This window comes from Dasypus novemcinctus, chromosome 10, assembly GCF_030445035.2.
Source record: "Dasypus novemcinctus isolate mDasNov1 chromosome 10, mDasNov1.1.hap2, whole genome shotgun sequence".
In the NCBI taxonomy this organism is placed as follows: Eukaryota; Metazoa; Chordata; class Mammalia; order Cingulata; family Dasypodidae; genus Dasypus; species Dasypus novemcinctus.
In genome coordinates, this window is record NC_080682.1 from 77,738,942 (window position 1) to 77,762,607 (window position 23,666).

The 23,666-nt window shown below is 34.9% G+C and overlaps 1 protein-coding gene across 42 annotated transcripts in view; it reads left to right on the forward strand.

Annotated features, from left to right (window-relative positions):
• SOX6 (SRY-box transcription factor 6) overlaps positions 1 to 23,666 on the forward strand; it is a 701,188-nt gene that overhangs the window by 554,263 nt on the left and 123,259 nt on the right. For 24 of the 42 annotated variants that reach the window (XM_071218188.1, XM_071218196.1, XM_071218180.1 and 21 more), the window contains one exon: positions 19,459 to 19,579. In XM_071218188.1, the coding sequence (XP_071074289.1) occupies positions 19,459 to 19,579 (121 nt within the window). Of the gene's footprint in view, positions 1 to 19,455; positions 19,580 to 23,666 lie in introns of all 42 variants that reach the window. The other 18 variants (XM_071218191.1, XM_071218182.1, XM_071218192.1 and 15 more) reach the window with 1 other exon arrangement.

The following is a 23,666-nucleotide window of genomic DNA, read 5'->3' on the forward strand; positions in this document are numbered from 1 at the left end:
AAAATATAAATAAAAGCACAAAAAAAGAAAATTGCTTTTTTTTTAAATTAATTTTTTAAAAAAAGATACATAGATGAAAATTGCTTTTTTAAAATCTTCAAATTTGCTTAGCCTAAAATCATCTTCAGTGTTGACTTGTACTTTTAGGTGAGATGGCAGTAATAGATTTGTGTATGAATGTGTGTGTATGTGTGTGTGCTTGCGTATGTATGCATGGTGAAAGTGAGGCAGGGGTTACACTTTACATTCCAAAGATGGCATTCAGTTGCATGTCATTAACTTGTTAGTCTGAAAAGATTTTGAGTGTGATATAGAGTGCATACCTGAAAGCTCTTCTTTGACTTGTAGCTATACTCACTATTTATGCCTTTATTCACTATCCTTTTCTTATAAAGATCACCTACTTTACCCCTCCTCCTCCTAATCACGTATACAGGCACCATATCTCATTGATAGTTCAATCAAGTTCAAGGGTCAACTTGTCATGCTACCAACAGCTTAAACATCTTATTTATGTTCTCTTTGAAGTTCCTACCATATGTTTCTCAGCCTTCTTGTTTAAGATGGAACTGTTTCTGGTTTCTATGATACCTGATGCTCAAATGTTTTTCTGTCATTCATTCTATATTACATAAACAACCAGTCACTGTGATATTTTAAAAAAAACACTTATTATTCTGGAAACAACTTATTCCTAACAACTTATCATTTCTGTCAGTAAGGATTATTATTGGTGATGGTGACATTATTAAAGAAGCTTAGAAGCATCACTAAATTTTCCTATAGGGAAATTTCAGTGGATATAACAAAGAGCTCAGTCATTAAAAAGTATCAAAATAAATGAATAAGCTCAATTTTTGTACTTTCCAACTAGTGAACTTCAAACTTAGACTATGGCATAGCTAAAAGGAAAGATCCAAAGATAAGTGTATTTGGAGTGGGTTTATATTCCCGTATCCTCAATTTGAGGATTATAAATGACAAAAGGACTTTGAATTGATTCAGCAGATTAAAAAAATCATCAGAATTGTTGTTGCTTAATTAATTTTCAAGTAACATAGAATGAAAGTGTTCTTAATGCAATTATGTAGCATATATTGGCTGAACTCTCTACTCTGTGCAAGACTTTTACTAAGCCTTGGGGAGATAAAAAGCCCCTCCCTTTAAGTTGCTTATACATAATTTTAACAAGACTTGCAATCTGAGATGTAAACCTGCGTTTCTGGAGGAGGTATTTAATAATTGAACTTTGGTCATTGCTAACAGAATAACTGTGTAAAATACTTCAGAGGTAAAACCAGATTGCTTTCATTAAGGGTCAAAAGTTTGTGAAAGGTTTATATTTGAGTATGGTTTTGACAAAGAAGGTAATGCCACATTCTTTACAAATGCTACCATATTTATATGGCATTTATACAAATTTTTAAAAACATTAATTTCCATATAGTTAAGATATGCATTTAATGAAGTTTCAATTTAAGAACAACAATCATTAATCTCTAACATGTTTCATACTTCTGGGGAAATAAGACAGGGTAGAATAAGAAACATTCATCTTCACTAGTCTTTGGAAATATCTAAAGTAATTGACTAGCTCAGTCTTCTTTGAAGGCCTGGTGACCACTAACTGTGACTATTTGCATAATAGTCAACTCTTCACTTCTGTAGTGATAACTGTTTGTATCTGATTAAAATTAAGACTGTTTTAGTTCTCTTGACTTTTCCAGAAGTTGCAAAAATTGAGATTTGCTGTTCTGCTTTAACCAAACAAATGCACACAAGGGGATAACAATATGCTGAGTTTATGCAGATTTTACAGCACGAATCTGAATAAAATACCCACTAATAGATCCTTAAGGAGTAATAAACACACATGAATTTTCCTTAGTTGCACTTTAAAGTGATTTTAACATACTACTAGACCTTAACAATAATATTTAATTGACAAGATTATGCATTTGTATGGATTGAAAAGGTGGTAGATATCTAATTCCAAATGAACCATAAATTTTACTTTTGCATAACATGTTTTATTAATTTCTTTATGGCCAGGATGTTCCACTTCCCTCCTGGTGAGGGTTTCTTAAAACATAGTAAGATAATTTAAACGTATTTAATTAACATTTATCATCCTTTTTAAAAAGTAATCTGACTTTTGTCCTCATAAATACCCTCAAGATTTTTTTCTGGCATATAGACGAGAGGAAGACTATGGAAAGATACTTAATGCATTTTTTGCTTTAATTTAGTTTTCTTTTTAAGCAAATTTCTCTATTTTTTTGTTGGCCCTTTTCCAAAGTAAGTTGACAAACTGAATGATTTATGCTACTATGCAAATAGAAAGCAAACCTGACATTACTACCTGATGAAATGAGGCTACGCACTTCTTAAGGCATTTTTATATTCCTAGTGCCTAGCACAGGACCAGGAATATAGATGTAGGTGCTCAATAAGTGACTCTTGAACTGCTGATTGAAGACAGGCACTGCTGCTTTCTCTAATGGAATAAACATATGTCTCTGGAGCAAAAGTCACTTTATATGTGCAGAACTCTTCATTTTAGGGAGTAAGGGGTCAGTCAAATCAGTAGGAGATGCTAGGACTTGAGATTATTTTAGTGTTAAATTTGTATTCTGTGACTTGAAAACCCAATATCTGAACAGAATGTGTGAAAAATGAATGCTAGATAAAATGATGACATTTGATCACTGATGACCCTGGTATGTTTATGAGATATTTGCTCATTTTAAAAAATGCAGGCAGAGCAAGTATATACTGTATACTGAAAAGTGTTAACACAAAGGACATGCTTGACCTCTTTTAGGCCTATTAAATGCTCTTCTCTGAATATATACTTAAAGATGATTTTTGGAACATGTGCCATTGACCTGGTAGATAGAGTCAATATGCTCCTATTCTCAAAGATCATTTCTCTGCTGTGTAACCAAGGAAGCAAAAGTGCTAGACTGTTAAGTGGATTTGAAATAGCTATCTTAAGATGATGCTAGAAACAAAGAGAATTGCTTTTGTTGAATGTCTTACTCTTGGTAGTGAAGATAGAGGTGTAGTGAAATTAGTGACCAGATGCATCTTTTCCATTTCTTTTGTGAATATTTTAGATTTTTTATTTAGAATAATTGGTAATCTAAATTAGTAAAGAAAATTAAGCTACTGGGGCAGTTTTTGTCTTTTTTATTTAATTTTTAAAATTTGAAATATAAATGCATCTATAGAAAAGTATACACACATGTAAAGTTAGCTCTTCTTTAATGTTCAAACTAAGATATTTGACTTTGAGAGACCAAAGCCTGAGTTTTTAAAAGGATGCTTTTAAACTGTAATAGCTTGAGTTTGTTCCATTGTGTTTTCAGGAGCTTTCTTGGCTCTATAGTGAAGATTTTTGAGAAGAGTGCTAGCAGTAGTATGCACAGTTCTTGGAAGAAAATGCATTATAATAAGGATAAATGCTAACAATGATAACAAACTGTTTTATATTTTGGGCTTGAGGAATCACTTTTATTGAGAGAGAGGGATAGAGAGTGAGAGAACGAGAGATTGCCAAAAGCAAACAAACAAAGGCAGGGTACTCTTCTGGATTAATTTATATTAGTTGTACAATGTGTATCCACTGAATGTTGTGGGAAACATCTGGGAAGATGGAGCTCTGTGTTCTTAAACACTCTACAGAATTTGTGCCCCAGATTTGCTCCTGATGAAATTCCAGCTTGATTATTCTCCTGCTGGAGCTAGCCAGATTCTCCAGAAGCAAGGATTTACTTTCCTCCAGGTGCCGTAGAAGCTAGAGATTTGCTAAATCTGTGAATGAAAAGCAAGGTGATACCAAGATGTATTTAAAATCATTCTTTTTATTTTGTTTTCCAATTCGAGTTTTTATTTTAAAACTCATTCTTAAATTCTCTGCTATTGTAAGAACTATTACAACTCTATAACTTTTGCAGTTGCATTAACAAAACTATCCTATGGAAATTGGTGCCCAGAAAACCAGGTTTTAGGTCCCAGATGGTTCTCAAACATTGATAAGTTAACACAAAATGCCTACTATGTTCTTAGTCCTGTGATAGAAGCATTGGGGCACATAAAAATATAAATGATGCAGGCCATTCAGGATACTCAGTTTCCTTGACTAGAAATGATGAATGAATTGAAAGGATTAGTGAATAGCCTGGTAGACTGTATATAATTTAAGGCGTCTTTGTGTGCTTCAGACTGTTATTGTCAACCAAGAGAGGTCTGATACGGTAACTGCTGCATTATGCTTCCTAAGACAGAGCGAAGCAGAGTCATAGCATTTCAGGCAGATTTTAACAAAAAAGGATTGAAACCAAAGGAGTTCCTGTTGAAGCACTAATTTATACTATAAAAAGAGACTGTTTTGCTCCTAACTTTCCAGAATTTGAGGTCCATACACAGTGGTTCGGCAGACACTTTTAGGCAGTTGGAAGACAGCTCCCTGACTTTGAAGGCTTAATATGTAATGCTTTCTGGGGCTTTTATTTCTTTTGCTCTAGATGCTACAGCTTCTATAGTGGTAATGTTTTATGCTGATGCCCATGGCTATCCTTTACATTAAAGAATGTGGGCATTAAATAAATCGTCTCATCCTGATTGGTTGTCTATATCTCTCTGTCTGTCTCTCTCTCTCTGTATTTCTCTATCTTTCCCTCGCTCTCTGTGTTGATGTACACATTGGAAACATTTCTTCCAACAGTATTAAAAAAACTCTTCTGCACTAAGCCACAATAGGAGTGATTTTCTAGAAATAAAGCATTGAAAAAATATTCACTTACTGTCTTTAACTCAGTAATAGACAATGATATGCACGTGATTTTCAATACAAATACTTATTATCCATCATTAAGTAAAGTTAAATAATCTTTGTGAAAGAGAAAATGAGCCCCCCTGAGTGTCACTCTGTTTGCATATTAGCATGTAGCTAGGTCTCTGCCAAGTTGTTCTCTGACTGACTGCTGCAGATGCTCTTTCTCAAGTATTCTGAGTCATATCTTTAGTGCAAGTCTTCAGGGACAAACAGTAGCACCTGTTCCTCACAAGCTATCAGGCCAGTTAGCCCATTCATGTATCTTTAATGAAGCTCTGGGGCAGATGGCAAAAAATGGCATCATCAAAACTTAGCACAGAGAAAACAAAGAGGCTAAGTGTTGATGCAACAATGTTGTTTTACGAATAGAAGGACAGAACCTAAGTGTTTTATAGGCATCTGCTGCTGTCTTGAGTCTGAAAGATGTAGTGAAAAATGCTAGCAGTTGAAATTTCTGAACATGCAGCCTATTTGATCAAGAATGTGTTCCCCACCCTCTCCAAAAGGGAAACACTTGGTCAGGGATTGCGAAAGTTTAGAATTATGGACAGTTGTGTTTTGAGTCATGGAATTTATTTCTTTCACAATGGACTAAACTTCACCTATGATGGAATTGCTCATTTCCCAGTAGTCATTCATGTTACATATCCAGCCAGTTACTGCTTGCTTCCGAAGAGATAAACATAATGCAGGGGAGCAGATGTAGTTCAGTGGCTGAGTACCTGCTTCCCATGTACAAGGTCCTGGGTTCAATTCCTAGTACCTCCTAAAAAAATGCAGCTTTCATGCTCAAAGATATACTTTTGGCCACATCAGGTTTTTAAAAAAATAACTTGATTTCAAATTTAAAAAAAAATAACAGAAAAAGGCAACACAACAAGTTATAGAAGTATTACCCTAAAAAGTACTGTCCAGGCACTTTTATCTCATCTAATTCCAACTACTAACTCAGTTATTCCTCTAGTGTTCAGAAAGCTACCCAGATGAACACAGATTAGTTAAATGGCATAGTCAAGGTCAAGGTCAAGGTCTCCTTATTAATGAAAAAAATGAAGGAAAAAGAGAATGCTTAATCATATTTTTAATATTTATTTATTTATTTATTTATTTATGTTTCTCCCCTTTCCCCCCAACCCCCTCCCCCCATTGTCTGCTCTCTGTGTCCATTTGCTGCGTGTTCTTCTTTGTCCACTTCTGTTGTTGTCAGTGGCACGGGAATCTGTGTTTCTTTTTGTTGCATCATCTTATGCGTCAGCTCCCCGTGTGTGTGGCGCCATTCCTGGGCAGGCTGAACTTTCTTTCTCACTGGGTGTCTCTCCTTACGGGGCGCACTCCTTGCGCGTGGGGCTCCCCTATGCGGGGGACACCCCTGCGTGGCACGGCACTCCTTGCGCCGATCAGCACTGCGCGTGGTTCAGCTCCACACGAGTCAAAGAGGCCTGGGGTTTGAACCGCGGACCTCTCATGTGGTAGACGGATGCCCTATCCTCTGGGCCAAGCCCGTTTCCCTGTTTAATCGTATTTATCTCATAAAACCCAAACCCCACATTCTTTTTTTTACCTTTATCATTAAAATAGTACCAATTTTGCTTTTGCTACAAAAAACATTACAATATTGTTACTAACTATAGTCTACAAATTACATTAGTTATATTTTCCCATGTATCATTACATTCTTAACACCTTGTAGTAGAACATCCCTGTATTTATATTATTAGCCACAATCCTCATTTATTGCCAAAATCATTGTTACACATTCCCTATATTATACTCCAGCCGTCTTCCAACTAAGATTAAATCTCCCTAGACTACTTGTTTTAGCCACATCCACATCCATACTAACAAATCAGTTTTAGCTCTTTACTTACAGGATGATTAAAGAATCTGAAATTATGTAAGGGAAAACTACACCTTCAAGAAAAAATATACTATTTGAAGTTTTGATAACTTCATGGAAAAAACATGTGGAGACTAGTCACTCTTAGATTATTTATTAAAAAATTATTTTTTTAATAAAATATTTTGGGGTTTGCTGTTTCCAGTGTGACTCCCTTTCCTGTCATGTCACTAAATGGGAAACTAGAATGATGGGAAGGAGGATGAAAGGCAGGCCTTACATTGTTCAGGATGGGCTTTTATCTATCTTCAAAATTCATCTGTCCTAAACACTGGCATTCAGTACAGTGAATTCCAACTACCAAAACCAGCTTTCTGTGTTATTTATTCCAACTGCATGTGAATCACACTTACATTAATACACATTCAGTTAAATAATTGGTATTACTAAGATTTATATTCCTTAACCCAATTAAGTTAAGGAATATAAAACTTGAAGTCATTTAGCAAAAAATGACTTCATGCTTATTGTAATATGGTACTTAATTAAAAGTACAGACTTTGAGCCTGACATACCTGGACTTGAATCCTGGCTCTACTAATTTTTTCCTTCTTTTTAAATTAGAGAATTGTAGGTTTATATAAAAATTATGCAGAAAGCACAGAGTTTCCATATACCACTCTAATATGGCACATTTGCTACAATTCATGAAAGAAAATTTTATAATTGTGCTATTAACTATAGTCCCTGGTTTACAATAGTTTCTCTGTTTGCTTTGTACAGTCCAATGTTATTTTTAAAAATTTTTCTAGTAACATATGAACAATTGAAAATTTCTTCTTTTAACCACATTCAAATATATAATTCAGGCTCTTAATTACATTCACAGTGTTGTGCTACCCATCGTCACAATTCATTACCAGAACTTTATAATCAATCCAAATAGAAACTGCAATTTAAGCATTGCCTCCACATTCCCTACCCCCACCCCATCCATTTGTAACTTATATTCTAGGTTCTGACTCTATGAGTTTGCTTATTCTAATTATTTCATATTAGTGTCCTTTTATGTCTGGATTATTTCACTCAAAATGATGTTTTCATGGTCCATCCACATTGTTGCATGTATCAGAACTTCATTCCTTTTTTACATTTAAATAATTTTCCAATGTATGTATATACCACATTTTAGTTGTACGTCCATCAGTTGTTAGACATTTGAGTTGCTTCCATCTTTTGGCAATTATGAATAATACTGCCAAGAACACTGACTTGAAAACATCTGTTTTAATATCTCTTAGGTGTATTTCTAGAAGTGAGACTGTCAGGTCAAATGTTAATTGTATACTTAACTTTCTGAGGAACCTCCAAACTATCTTCCATAGTGACTGCACCACTTTATATTCCCACTGACAATTAATGAGTGTTCCTATTTCTCCACATCCTCTCCAACATTTTAAATTTTCTTTTTGTGTGTGTGTGTGTGTGTGTTTTAATAGTAGCCATTCTAGTGGAAAAGAAATGGTGGTTTTGAATTTGTGTTTCCCTAGTAGATGTTAAGTATCTTTTCATGTTTGTTTGGTTGTTTTTTTTTTTTCTTTTTTTCTGTTTATGTATTTTCTTTGCAGAAATGTCTAGGCAAGTCTTTTGCACATTTTTAAATGGATTGTTTGTCTTTTTATTGTTGTTGTAGGATTTCTTTGTATAAGAATATTAGACCCTTATCAGATATGGGTTTCCAAATATTTTCGCCCATTGTGTAGGTTCTCTTTTTACTTTCATGATAAAATCCTTCAATATACAAAAGTTTTTAAATTTGATGAGGTCCCATTTACTTACTTTTCCTTTTGTTGCTAATGCTTTTGGTGTAAAGTTTAAGAGACCATTACCTAATACAAGATCCTGAAGCTGCTTCTCTACATTTTCTTCTAGGAGTTTTACAATTCTAGTTCTTATATTTATACCTGTGATACATTTTGAGTTACTTTTGTATATGGTATGAGGTAGTGGTCCACTTTCATTATTTTACAGTGCAATGGATATCCAGTTTACCAGGTACCATTTGTTGAAGCAACTATTCTTTCCCCATTGAATGGACTTGGCACCCTGATTAAAAATTGTAAACGTGAGCATTTATTTCTGAACTTTCAATTCAATTCCATTGGTCTGTATGTCTGTCCTTGTACCATGCTATTTTGATTAATATGACTTTCTAATGATTTTTAAGATCAGGAAGTGTGAGTCCTCCAAATTCATTCTTCTTTTTCAAGACGGTTTGTGCTATTCAGGGAACTTCCTTTTAATATAAATTTGACAGCTAGCTTTTCAATTTCTGTAAAAAAGGCTTTTGGAATTTTTATTGGGAGTGCATTGAATCTTTAGATCACTTTGAGTAGAAATGACAGCATAGCAATATATAATCTTCCAATCCATGAACTCAGAGTTTCTTTCTATTTATTGTATTTGGGATTTCTTTGATTTCTTTAAGCAATGTTTTATAGATTTCTGTGTACAAGTCCTTTATATCTATGGTTAGATTTATTCCTATGTATTTCATTCATGCTATTGTAATTTGAACTTTTTAATTGATTTCTTTTTGAGATTGTTCATTACTATTGTGTAGAAACACTACTGATTTTTATGTCTTGATTTTGTACACCACCATTTTGCTGATTTCAGTTGTTAGTTCCAGTTACTTTGTTGTGGATTTTTCAGGCTTTTCTGTATATGTGATAATGTCATCTACAAATAGGGAAAATTTTATTCTTCTTTTCCAATTTGAGTGACTTTTTTTTTTTTTTTTTTAAGGTACTGGGGATTGAACCCAGGCCCTTGTACATAGGAAGCAGGCACTGAACCACTTGAACTACATCTACTTCCCTTAGATTAATTTCTTTCTTTCTCTTGCCTAATTGCTCTGGTAAGAACTTCCAGTAAAATGTTGAATAACAGTGGTGACAATGAGCATCCTTGTATCATCCCTGATCTTAGAGGGAAAGCTGTCAGTCTTTTACCATTGAGTTGATGTTAGCTGTGGGTTTTTTTGTATATGCCCTTGTCATGTTGAGGAAATTTCCTTTTATTCCTAGTTTTCAAAGTGTTTTTAATCAAGAAGGGGTGCTGGATTTTGTCAAATGCCTCTTCGTGCATCAGTTGAGATGATCATGTGTTTTTTCCTTTGGTTAATATGGTGCATTACATTTATTGATTTTCTTATGATGAACCACCCTAGCATACTTGGGGTGAATCCCACTTGATCATGATGTATAATTCTTTTGATATGCTGTTGGATTCACTTTGCTAGCATATTGTGAAGGATTATTGCATCTATATTCATAAGGCATATTGGACTTTAGTTTTCTTTTCTTGTGATATCATATCTTGCTATAAGAATGATGTTGACCTTATAGAATGATTTAGGTAGTATTCCCTCCTCTTCAATTTTTTTGAATACTTTGAGCAGGATAGATCTTAATTCTCCTTGGAATATTTGGTAAAATTCCTCTATGAAGCCATCTGGTCCTGGGTGTTTCATTGTTGAGAGGTTTTTGATTACTGATTTATTTTCTCTACCAGTTATTGGGTTGTTGAATTCTTCTATTTCTTCTTGAGTCAGTTTATGTAATTTGTGTGTTTCTAAGAATTTGCCCAATTCATCTAGGTTATCCAATTTGTTGATATAGAGTTATTCATGTATCCTCTTTTATTTCTTTTTCTTTCTGTGGGGTCAGTAGTAATGTCCCATTTTCATTTCTGATTTTAGTTATTGGTGCCCTCTCTCTCTTGCATTGTCAGTCTAGCTAAAGGTTTGTCAATTTTGTTGATCTTTACAAAGAACAAAGTTTGGCTTTGTTGATTCTATTGTTTTCTCATTCTCTGATTAGTTCTAGTCAGTCTAATCTTTAACACTTTGAGTTTGGTTTGTTCTTATTTTTCTAGACCTTCTAGTTTTGAGATAAGGTCCCTGATTTGAACTCTTTCTTCTTTTTTAATGTGAGTAATTAGACTTACAAATTTCTCTCTCAGTACTACCTTTGCTGCATCCCATATGTTTTTTTTTTAATTTAATAATCTTTCTTTTTAAAGAGGTTTTATTTTATTTTTAAAGATTTATTTATTTATTTCTCCTCCCTCCCTCCATTTTCTGTTCTCTGTGTCCATTTGTTGTGTGTTCTTCTATGTCTGCTTATATTCTCATTAGGGAACCCTGGGAACTGATGCTTCAACCTTCAGAGTGGGAGAGAGGCAATCATTCTCTTGCACCACCTCAGCTCCCTGGTTTGCTAAGTCTCTTATTGTCTCTTCTCTGTGTCTTTTTGTGTTGCATCATCTTACTGTGTCAGCTGTCACTGGCACTCCTGCATGGGGCAGCACCCCACATGGGCTGGCACTCCATGTGGGCCAGTTCGTCATGTGGGCCAGCTTGCCTTCAGGTACCTGTATGGTAGATGGGAGCCCAATTGCTTGAGCCACATCCACTTCTCTTAAAGAGGTTTTAAATTACAGAAAAGTTATATTGAAAGTACAAGGAATTCCCATATACCCCCTTCCCACCTTCCACATTTTCTCCTATTAATAACATCTTTTCATTTTTCTCAAGATATTTTCTAATTTCCCTTGTGATTTCTTCTTTGATCCATAGTTGTTTAAGAGTACGTTGTTGGGAAGCGGACTTGGCCCAGTGGATAGGGTGTCTGTCTATCACATGGGAGGTCCACAGGTCAAACCCCTGGCCTCCTTGACCCATGTGGAGCTGGCCCATGTGCAGTGCTGATGCACACAAGGAGTGCTCTGCTAAGCAGGGGTGTCCCCCACATAGGGAAGCACCATGCACAAGGAGTGCGCCCCATAAGGAGAGCTGCCTAGTGTGAAAGTCAGCCTGCCCAAGAATGGCGCCACACATGGAGAGCTGACGCAGCAAGATGGCATAACAAAAAGAGACATAGATTCCCATGCTGCTGACAACAACAGAAGCGGACAAAAAAGAACACGCAGCAAATGGACACAGAACAGACAAATGGGGTGGGGGCGGGGAAGAGGGGAGAAATAAATAAAATAAATCTTTTAAAAAAAAGAGTACATTGTTTAATTTTCATATATTTGTGAATTTTCCATTTCTCCCTTTGTTACTGATTTCTAACTTCATTCCATTCTGGTTAGAGAAAATATATTGTATGATTTCAATATTTTTAAATTTATTGAAGCTTGTTTTGTGACCTAACACATGGTCTGTCCTGGAGAATGATCCATGTGTTTTAGAGATGAATGATGTTGGGTGAAGTGTTCTATATATGTCTGTTAGATATAATTGGTTAGAGTATGTATTTCCTCATTGGGCTGTCTAATTGTTCTACCCATTGTCAAAAGCAGTGTTTTAAATCTCCTGCTATTAATGTACAACCATCTATTTCTCTCCTCATGTCTGTGAACACTTGCTTCACATGTTTTGGGGTTCTGCCGTTAGGTTCATTTATATTTAGAACTGTTATGTCTTTTTGTTGAATTGACTGACTCTTTATCCAAATATAGTGACCCTCTTTGTCCCTCATAACTAGTTTTGACTTAAAGTCTATTTTATCTAATATCAATATAGCTATCTCAGCTCTCTTTTGGTTACTACTTGCATGTTGTATACTTTTTCCATCCTTTCACTTTATGCCTACTTATGTATTTGAATCTAAGACAAGATCTTGTAAATAGCATATAGTTGGATCATGTTTTTTTTTCATCCATTCTTCCTATCTCTGCCTTTTGACTGGGGAGTTTAATCCATTTATATTTAAAGTAACTACTTATAATGCAGAACTTTCTTTTGCCATTTTGCTATTTTCTCTTTGTTAGTTTTATACCTTTTTTGACACTTAATTCTTCCGTTAATGTGTACTTCCATATTTATTTGGCTTTTTGTACTGTACCATTTTGAAACACTTCTCATTTTTCCTGAAAATATTTTTCATGGATTTTCTTTGTGGTTACCATGGGGTTAAAATTTTATACCCTAAATCTATAACAACTATATTCATTTTACTACCATTTTATCTTGAATAACACACACATACAGTGCTCCTATACCCCTCTGCCCCCCCTCCTTTTTTGTACTTGCTACAGATTATACCTTTGTACATTATATGTCCAGAACCATCAATTTATCAAACTATTTTATGCTTTTGCATTTTAGTTCCTGTAGGAAGCACTAAGTGGAGTTCTATAATAAACAATACAATGCAATAATACTGGCATTTATAATTACCCTTGTCACTCTTTACTGGAGGTCTTCCTTTTCTATCTGCAAAACTTCCTTTAACATTGCTTGTAGAGCAGCTCTAGTGATGAGAAACTCCCTCAAGACATTATCTGGAAATGTCTTGTATCTCTCATTTTTGAAATAAAGTCTTGCTGGATATGAAGTTCTTGAATGACTTGTTTTCTTTTAGCACTTTAAACATTCTGTACTACTGCCTTCTTGCCTCCATGGTTTCTGATAAGAACATGTCACTTAAGTTTATTGGGATTCTCTTGCAGCTTTCAGAACTCTCTCCTTGTCACTGGAATTGAACAATTAGATTACTATGTGTCTGGGTGTGATTATCTTTGAATTTATCCTGTTTGGGTTCATTGGGATTCTTGAAAATGTATATACATGTCTTTTGTTAACTTTGGGAATATTCTTAGTTATTTGAATATTCCTTCTGCCCCTTTCTCTTGTTAATCTTTCTGGAACTTCCATAATATGTATACTAGTATGTTTCATTGTGTCTCACAGATATCTTAGGCTCTCTTTCTGGTCCTCAGCTTGAATTATTTTAGTTGTCTTCAAGGTCAATGATTATTTCTTCTGCCATCTCCAGTCTCTTACTGAAGCCATTGAGTGAATTTTTCATTTCAGTTATTGCATTCTTCAATTCCATTATTTCTCTGGAAAGCTTCCCATAGTGTTCATTCATTGTTTCCCTCATATACTTTAGTTCTCCCTCCATGATTTCCTTTATCTCCTTAAGCATTTTGAGAATCATTATTTTAAAGTCTCTGATAGTCCAAAGTCTGGTCCTTTTCATTGGTGATTTCTGGATTTTTATCTTGTTCCTTTGGATGGGCCATTATTTCCTGGTGTTTTTTTTGTTTGTTTGTTTGTGGATCTTTTGGTTTGTCTTATAATATTTTGTTACACACTGTACAATTTAATATTTTAATTATGCTAACTCTGAGGTTTAGTCCCTGGGTTGTCCCTGAAGTTTATATCCAGCTAGTGATATGACAGACATTTTCTTGAATGTCAGGAGCTAATTGAAACAAATAAACCAAGACAAAAAGCATCTTTCATTCTATTTGCAAATTTCCCTGCTATGGTTGGTTGTTTCCTTCAGAGCTTAGCCCTTCTGTCGTGTAGATCAGCCCAAGGCAAATGGATAATGCAGGGTCCTCTCTGTTGTATCTGAGCCTGCTTAGAGCTGGAGCTGCTTCTCCTTTTCTTGTGTTCACTAGAGGTCCCAAGGATTCCCATTTTCAGTCCACAAGAGTTCAATTGAATGCCTCCTCTACTCCATTGAAACAGACGTCCTCCATCTCCTGGCTGTTCTTTCGAGTGACTTAATACAGGTAGTCCTTTGATCCAGGACCTTTCAACTTAATTATTTCTCACACTGTCCTAGCTTTCTGCAAGTGGCTTTCCTGCCCTCAGGATAAACTCTGGGAGGGTGATCCCAAGACACATTCCCCAGCTCAGTCTCTTAAACTTCCACCTGATTGATTGGCACTGACATACATGCACTCTGTATGTATGTACACAGGGGCCACTCTTCTCCCTCTGGCACAGAGCCAGGGACCCATAATGATGGTGCAAGCTGGTTCTACCCTATGTTGTGAAGGAGGTGAGGGAGGGTACAGCAAGGGCAACAGGAGTTTCTTCTATGGTTTTAGAGCTGTGATTTTATAATTCAGCACTTTCCTGGTTAATGCAGACCTTGAACTGTTTTCCCTTGCTTTGAGGAAGATTACTCTTTTTAAAATTCCTCTGCTTTCCTTGCTCCAGGGAGATTAGGACAATGACTGTCCTCATTGCTGGGGCCTCCAGGATCTGAAGTTCCTAATCAAAGGTAGAGATCTGGGAACTAGTCCTCAGAGTTTGGAGGACTAGTTCTTCATGTCCTACCCTTGTATCAGCAAGCACAGTCAAGAACCAGAGCTTCAGTCCCCACTGCTTCTGGCTATGTGGCTGAAGGAAAGGAGATAGTAGCAAAAGCAGCTAACATTTTTTTAGTGTTTGTTTTATGTTGAGCCCTAGAAATGTGATTTACATGGCCTATATCATTTAATTCTCAAAATCCTATGAGTTACTTACTGTTGTTGTTACTCATATTCTTTTAATGAGAAAGACAAAGCCATGAATGGGTAAGTAACCTGGTTGACTAAAACTTAGTGGAGACATGGTAGGAAGTTGGCAGAGTAGGAAGCTTCAGGAATCAGTCCCAACACCAAAACTACTATTCAACTGGCCAGAACTATGTGAATCAACCATTTTGAAACTTAGAAGGCGAGGGGAACACTGTGGAACATCCAAGGAAAAGCAGGAGGAAGAGGATGGTAATTTGCAATAAAGATCAGTGAGTTTCACTCTCCCTTCTGTGGCTACCATCAGTACCATCAGTCAAGATAATTAGCAATTCTAGATACTAGACCCAGTTCTGTTATAGGCAGTGTGATATTAAGTTCATATCTTTTACCTTCTTTAGCCACCTGTTCCCCTGCATAAATTTCAGAATTTGGATTAAAATACTCATTTTCAAAGATTTACTTGGGAACTTGCTAGAAATGTACATTCTCAGGCTCTACTTCAGATCTACTTAATTCAAAAGCTCCAGTTGTGGGGCCAAAGAATCTATGTTTTAACAAGCCCTCCAGTTGATTCTGATGCTTGAAAATCACTGCTTTAGATTAAATTTTGTCAAAATTTTAGATTGCTGGATCCAACCGCCTAAGTTTCTGATTTAGTAGGTTTGGGTGAAGCCATAGAATTTGCTTTTCTAAGTGTTCAGGTGGTGCTGATGTTGCTGTTAGGCACCACTCTTTCAGAGCCACTAAACTACATCATATCTAAGCTCTATTCCAAGTCTATGATTCTGTGATTACTATTGCTTTCACAATATCCTCTCTATTTCCTCTCCGTATTTACCTTGTGCTTCATCATATTGAAATGGCTTCTGGGCTAATAGTTAGCATTTAAAGTTTGTAACATACCAGCCTGTGTGATGAACAGAAAAGTGCTTCTCTAATTTCTTATAGTTCCTTTTAAAGTGAAACACCTTTGGCATTAAAAAAAGACTTTAGATTGATTACTTAATTATCTCATGAACACACCAATTACAAGAGGTATATCTTCAAAGACTGGATTCAAGAATTAAGGTCTGATGCTTAATTGCCATTGACCCACTTTTGTTGTCCCATGATCTGAATAACCTAGGTAACTAATATAGAAATAAGATTGTGTTTTCATTCAAAGATGCTGTTTAACAAATAATACTAAAGATCACAAATTACATTTTCTAATAATCCTGAATAATCCCATATCCATGTATCTTCTTAATATTTAGTATGGATTAATGCTCTATGAGGTATGGTGTCTGCTAAGAACATGACAAGCCTCTGCTTGCTTAACTGGATTATTTAGTTGGTTCATGATTTCTTTTTTAAAGTAGGGTCATAAGTTAAGATCACCATTTCTTATTTCAGAAGTAATTTGAAAATTTTCTAGTTATTGAATATGAATGCTATATAAGAAAAAAGAGAGGGACCAACATTTACTGAGTACTTAATATGTGCCTGTCACTATGCCACAACTTTACTTTTATTGTCTATTTAATCGTCAAAATAACCATGTACGGTAGTATTTTGCTTAAGGGAAATAGACTCAGAAAAGTTAAATAATTGTTCAAAGTCACATTGCTCAGGAAATGGCAGTGTACAGATTTGAGCTTAGATTTATTTATAATATAACCTTCATAGGCACTTAATCAGTTCTTAATAAATATGTGTTGAAATACATGTTCAATAAATAAGGATAAATAAAGGAATGACTCTATCCCACTACCTTCCTAATGTTGACTCTTAAAATATTATAGGTATTAACATAACAAACATAGGTGGGAAATGCAACCATGGACCAAAGTAGACTTATTATTGTAGTAATGGGAGAACTTGTAACACTGATATAAAGATAGTGGTTTACCAGAAGTTCTGAGGGAAGAGAGAAGGAAGAACAGGTGGAACATAGGGCATTTTTAGAGCATTGGAATTATTCTGCGTATTTCAATGATGGATGCAGGCCATTATACATTTTGTCAAAGCCTTTAAGATTGTATGGTGCAAAGCATAATGTAAACTATAGACCATGGTTAATAGCAATGCTTAAATATTTGTTCATCAATTGTAACCAATGTACCACACTAATGTAGGATGTTCTTAATAGGGTAAAATGTGAGAGAGGGAAGGTGGGGTATATGAGAATACCCTATATTTTCAATGTAACTTTTCTGTAATCTAAAACTTCTTTAAAAATAAAGTTAAAAAATATTATAGAATTATGAAGTTGGAAAGGCTGTTATAGGTCATTATCTAATCAGGGTTTTAGTAATGTGATCTCCTTTAATGAATCTCTAACATATGGTTATGCAGCCTTTACTTGACCACCCCTAGTGAAAGAACACACACTACCTCTTTAATCAATGATTGTTGGATAACTCATTAGAAAATTCTTCTTTAAATTAAACTTTTCTAAAACTTCTTCCTATTGAACCTAGTTCTGCTCTTGGTTGCCACTCAGACTTAATCTGATCTTTTGCACATACCATTACTTCAAATATTTAAGGATAATCTTTATATCTTCTTGCTCCCAAGCTAAATATCCCCCATTTTTCGGCTACTTCTCAAGAGCCATAGCACCTAACAGTAATTTAATAAATGTGAATTAAGTAAATGGAAAGACTAAATGAATATGATAACCAGACTCCTCAACTTTTCTGTTCCCCTTCTTTAGAGTGTGAAGCATCTGCACTCTGTTCTAGGTCCATGCCAGGACTAAGTTTCTTCTAGAGGACTATGAAATGATTTCTTTTGATGAGCTCTTGAACTGAACAATAGTCAGCCACAAAATGCTGTGTTCTATTTTCCTGGCATAGAACATTAACCTCATCTTTGACATCTCTGGTTCGTATCAGGTCACGGCAAACTGGAGTTGTACAGGAAACCCAGTGCTTTTCTTCAGGGTTAAAGGCAAGACCTGGGCACTAGGGGATCAGGTCCAATTTAAGCAGGCTAAGGTTGTACTCTAATGTATAAAAGTAGGGCTTACCTCAGCTAAAATGTACAAAATAGCTGCCCAAAGCTAGTTTTTTTCACGCCCCACTGGCAAGGTAGTAATTGCACAAAGACCTTTTTATTGTAAGTTGATTTTCCTGAGAAATGAATTCAGAAAAATACTGTAAAGTGTTTATTTTTTGCTTGCCCTTTATTAACCCACATCTTAGTGCTTTCCCTAGAGAAAAGCTGTTGGTAAATGAAACCTCTTAGACCTACACAGAAGCATTTTTGCTCTGTGTCCCTGGCTGTGGAGGAAACAAGGACAGGGTAAGGCAAGTTGTTGTTACTTAAACAGGGTCATCAACCAGCATATGGAATTTTGCCTAAAGAGAAGATTTAGGAATTTAAATGGGAAGTGTTTGGGATTGGTAGAATTACTGATAAAGGTTTGTGTCTTACATAAACTATAATGTAGACCTTTCATACTATTAATGTTAAATAGGTCGAACACCCTGTTTGAACTTAAAGATAATACCTTTTCTTTAAATAAAAGTCCTATAGTTCCATCTATAAAAATCATGCTCTAAAAGTCAGGACAAAATCTTTTTGTAATACTATCCTAGAATGCATAGAGTAAAAAAGGGAGATAGGAAATTAAAATGTAATTTTCACAGGCATGATTCTATCATAGCTCTTATTTTCTTTATATGGGATACAAATACTGATATAGAGTGAAGATTTTCTATTTTGCATTTTTGTGCTCTTTGATACTTTTATTGAGGTCAAATGAAATTTGATATAGTAGGATTTATTATGAAATGCTCTCTGAATACAACTCCATAATTACTGAGCTACATGGTAGTGCATAAAACTGTAAAACTACTTAGCCAGACAAGCAATTTATATGTTATATCGAGGTAAGTGTGGCAAAGAATATTAGTTTAATTGGGAACCAAGATGTAGTAACCTTAAATCTGAAGAACTGTATGTTTAACATAATGCAGTGAGGCTTTGAAATAAGATACCTAAACTGGGGAGTTACAGCTTTTTGAATATATAACAATTAGACATAATTTTCTGATCAGGATTCTAAATAATATTTTCAAAATAAAGCATAGAATGCAAGCAAGGTGAAAGGGCAAAACGTCCCAACACTGAACAGTGTACGAGAAGCAAATTTATTTTTTCTAGTTCTTTGTTTAATAGCAAGGAAATAAAAAAAGAAAAAAAGTCAAGATAAAAGAAAACCATTAACTATAGTTTGGTGGAAGCAGGGATGAGGCAAATTCACAATGAAGTTATGTACCTTTTGTGCTAATGGAATCTAAGAATAGGCATTTGATGGATTTTGCATGAAGCATCTCAGGGAACAGATTCGGAATGAGGGTAGGAGTAGGTGCCTGTGTGGGTACCAGCACACCATTGATAGTGAAAAACAAATACTTGCATTTGCTCTCTGTCTGATCATAGACCCTCTTCTGTTTAGCAGGTCCAGGGTCACATGCCTCCGCTCATGATCCCAATTTTTCCACATGACCAGCGGACCCTGGCAGCAGCTGCTGCTGCCCAACAGGGATTCCTCTTCCCCCCTGGGATAACATACAAACCAGGTAAGCAGAGAGAGCTATAATGTTCTTTTGGAAATGCTAAGATCCACATGTTTTTGCTTAGTAGTCACAAGAAACACAGAAGCATACAAGGGAATATAAATAAAAGGATCATGAAAGCTTATTTTAAAGTAAAATGAGTATTGGGGAGAGGGCACAGTGTAATAAACTAATTGGCTGCTAAAAACTTGCTTTCTCTTCTACTTTCCTTGGAGAATACAAAGTTTTTGTAAGCTCTCTGTCATATTTTTACTATGAATAATTGTCTTTAGTTGAAGATCCTTTCCTGAGAAAGTGGTTACATACAGTTTAAAATGTTATTATTTGTTGGATTTCTCTTGGAAAAAATGTAAAACTGGGCTTACTTAATTAGCTTACCACTAGTAGGTAAAATTCATTTTGGTTTTAGTCTATATAATGACACCTTCAGCAATATTTTCTCATTCATCTTTGAACCTCAAAAAACAGGTCCGATAGCCTTGCGATGAAATATATTTTGAGAGGATTTAGCAAATGTTATGATTTTTCTTTATTCCTCTGAGTTTACTGGACTCCTGGGGAATTCAATTAGAGGCATAATTGTTTGAAGCTTCTTTCAGAGCCTACTAGTAAACAGGGCTTTAAATGTTTAAAGATATGTTGCCAAAGGAATCCAATGTAAGAAGATAGTCAAGTAAATAAAAGTCAACCTTAATTTCATTTGTGGATTCTTTGTAAGTGACCTCAGCTCAGAAGTAGTGACCTTGTTCTACTCATTAATAATTTCTGTGTCAAGTTCTTTTTAACATATTAACCCCATTATATTATCCACCATCTCAGTGTAGCAAATCTGAATGTAGGGTGTACACAGTGAATGAAGACATTTTAATATGCTTAAAAATAATAAAATATAAATCACTTTACTAAAATTCTGTATAAGCAAGCTTACCTAAATAGCATAGAAGTGAAGCTATTTAATTGCTTGTTGCCATTGATTATTCTTTTGCATTTGGTAGCAAACCACCTTCATTGTGAGGAAAGGTAGAATGTTTGTGGCAAAATTCAAATGACTCAAGAAAAGAGAGGTTAAGAGATTGGCTGATTTAAGGGCTGACTGAATATTTCTAGATACAAATGAGTTTTTGAACACCTGAGTATTCAATCAAATTGTTGAAATTCTTTTTTTTTTTCCTGGAACACAATTTTTAGAGCAATTTATACTTCCTTCCCTTTGAAATTGGTATCCATATTAAGGACAGGAGCATGTTTTGTAAGAGAATGTTTCAGTCAATAGAGTGTTTTAGTTCTTCTCCAATCTCTGTTAGTGATTCTGAACAATTTCTTCATCATGGCTTCTTTTGGAACACTGATGTAATCTAAATTTACTGGTTTACCCTGAGTCTGAGTTGTTACCCTTATATAAGTCCTTGAAACCTTGTAAATGTACGATATGTAGAAACTCTCTGATTTCAGAGCTTTTAAATTTAAATCCTCCAAATTTCAAAGTCAGATATAAGCCTTATTTCTTACTAGGCAGAGACATTTTTAAACTGAGTTACTTTCCTAATTTCATTAAAACAACAGTGCCATTTTCTTGGGGGAAAGATATTGTCATATATATACTCAATGAATTTAGACTAATTTTCATTTCAAACAGCATTAATGAGATTTTAACATGTAAATGAGAAGGCTATAAAGATTGGGGGGCAGCACTGTACAGACGCGAGTTACCTCCTTTGAATATAGATGCAGCATAATATACTATCCTGGGCTAACAAAGTTACCTCAGCTAACTGTTGGCTAAACCCTGTTGATTAAGGTATGACAATGAAATTGGGCATGTAGGAGGAAGATATTTAATCACAAAAAAGCTGGTACAAAGTGATTTTTTGGTGACCTCTAAGATATATCAGAGAATTTAATACTCCTAAGTTCCCAAATTATTCATAATTTTGGCTAATCTAGCCTTTATTGCATCTAAAATTATGCCTAAAATGGATTAAAATAATATTCTTTTACCCTATTAGTGAAGAAATTACATAGGCAGGAGACTTAATCTATGCAGTGTCCCTTTTACATTCCAAGGAATGGGGAAGGAGACGACTGCTTGTCTGGAGCCCCGACAAGGAAAACTCTTTTACCCCAAATGGAGCTTTGATACCTTCCTTGAAATACATGGGAGATAATGACTAAGTTTTTAGAAGAGAATAGCTTTGTCAGACATAAAAGTCCATAGTATTTGTGCCTCCAGCTGCATGAATAATTTTCTTGATTTCCAGAGAGCAAAGACTACCTTGAGGTGATATGCAGTATCTATTAAAGTTAACTATATCTGAAACCAAACAAAGGTATCTCCCGTTCAGGTAGACTGACTCATTTCTCTGGACCTTCCAGGACCCCAGTTTGCTGTGAACATAAAGCAAACTTTCTTACCTCAGTGGGTTGCTGAGGAGGCACTTTGCCTTTCAGGATCGTATGGCTTCAGGGGAGTATCTTTCAGTCTGAGTTTTCTAGAAATAGCTTTATTAGATTTGAACTCCTAAGTTTTTATTCTTCTATTGGTTCTTTAATTAGAAACATCTTTCTAGATAGGAACTCCTCATCAGGGTCCACTCACTTATTAGTTATAATATTATAATAGCTAATGTTCAATGAATAATTACTATATACCAAGCACTGTGCTAAATCGTCCAGTTTTCAGTGTGGGTGTAAAGATTTAATTAGGTAATATTAACTATTCTTTGAAAATTCAAAAGTATTAGGATTGGGCTAAAGTATGATTGTGTAACTAAATACATTTAACTGGCCTTTTGAACTACATCCTTATCCATTAGAAATGTGGTCCAAAAGCTGAACATTTGATTGAGACATAGGATCCTTTCCCCACCACCAAAAGCAATTTCATAAGTATACCTAATATTTCTTTCTAATTCTTTTGTTTCAGTTAGCATTTATTGAGCACCATTTATTAATATTTTCCAAGTTATATATGTGTCTGAATGTATGTTATGTGTATTTGAGCATATATTTTATCTATATATGTATGATCTCATTCTCATAATAACTCTAAACTATAGGTGGTATTCTTTGTAGTTTGTTAAAAAAGAAACTAAAACTCAAATAGTTAATTAGCTATTGCAAAGTTTTATATCTAGAAAATAATGGAGATAGAATTCAGACTGAAGTTTTCTGATGTGCTATTCCACACACTTAGAGATGTGGTCTATGTGAATGGTGATTTTACCTGTACCTTTTTCGCTGAGGAAAAAAAGCAGTTTATGTGTATGGAGTTATCCAGATGATGTCTTGTAAAGTCACCTATCTCCATCTCTTCCAGAATATTGCAAAGCAGAGATGTGTAGCCATTATAGTTTTAATAATTAATTAAATGTATCCACTTGGAATCAAACATTTCTGAGAGTCTTCAGATTAGTTCTCTCTTATAAATGAGAGTTTTGAGGTCCAGGGAAAAAAATATGCTCATCCATGTAAGCAGACCTAGTTTTATGGAGATCAAGTATTGTTTTAAACTTCTTATATGGAGACTATATCACTGATAAACTACCATTAAGGTATGAATTTTCAGTCTGTTTGTTTTTTAGTTGATTTCTAGTAATGGAGATGGGTTTAAATCATTTAATACATACTCATTTCATTGCATTTCATTGCATTATCCATTGCACAAGTTCCATGGATTTTTCAAATTATTGGCAAAGGGTCTGGATGCAACTATGAAATACGTGAAGATTGATTCTTGATTCTTAGCTCATTAAATATATGAAAAACAATATAGATGGTCTTAGAGGAAATCCTGGGATCAAGACTTTTTTCATCACTGATCTATTCTTTAATGAATAGAGCAGGAGAAATTTAGCAGGAGGAATAATAAGGGCATGATACCAAGTCTTTTCTGTCAATTTTTCCTCAAAACAATATAAAGACTTTTTTTTTCTTCTTTACGATTCTAAATATGGCATCTTTTATCTACTAACTTTTTCTTAAAGATTTATTTATTTATTCACATATATACACGTACTTTCCATTGTTGTTTTTGTACTCACTATTTGCTCTGTATTCATTTGCAGTATGTTCTTCTGTGTCTGCTTGTCTT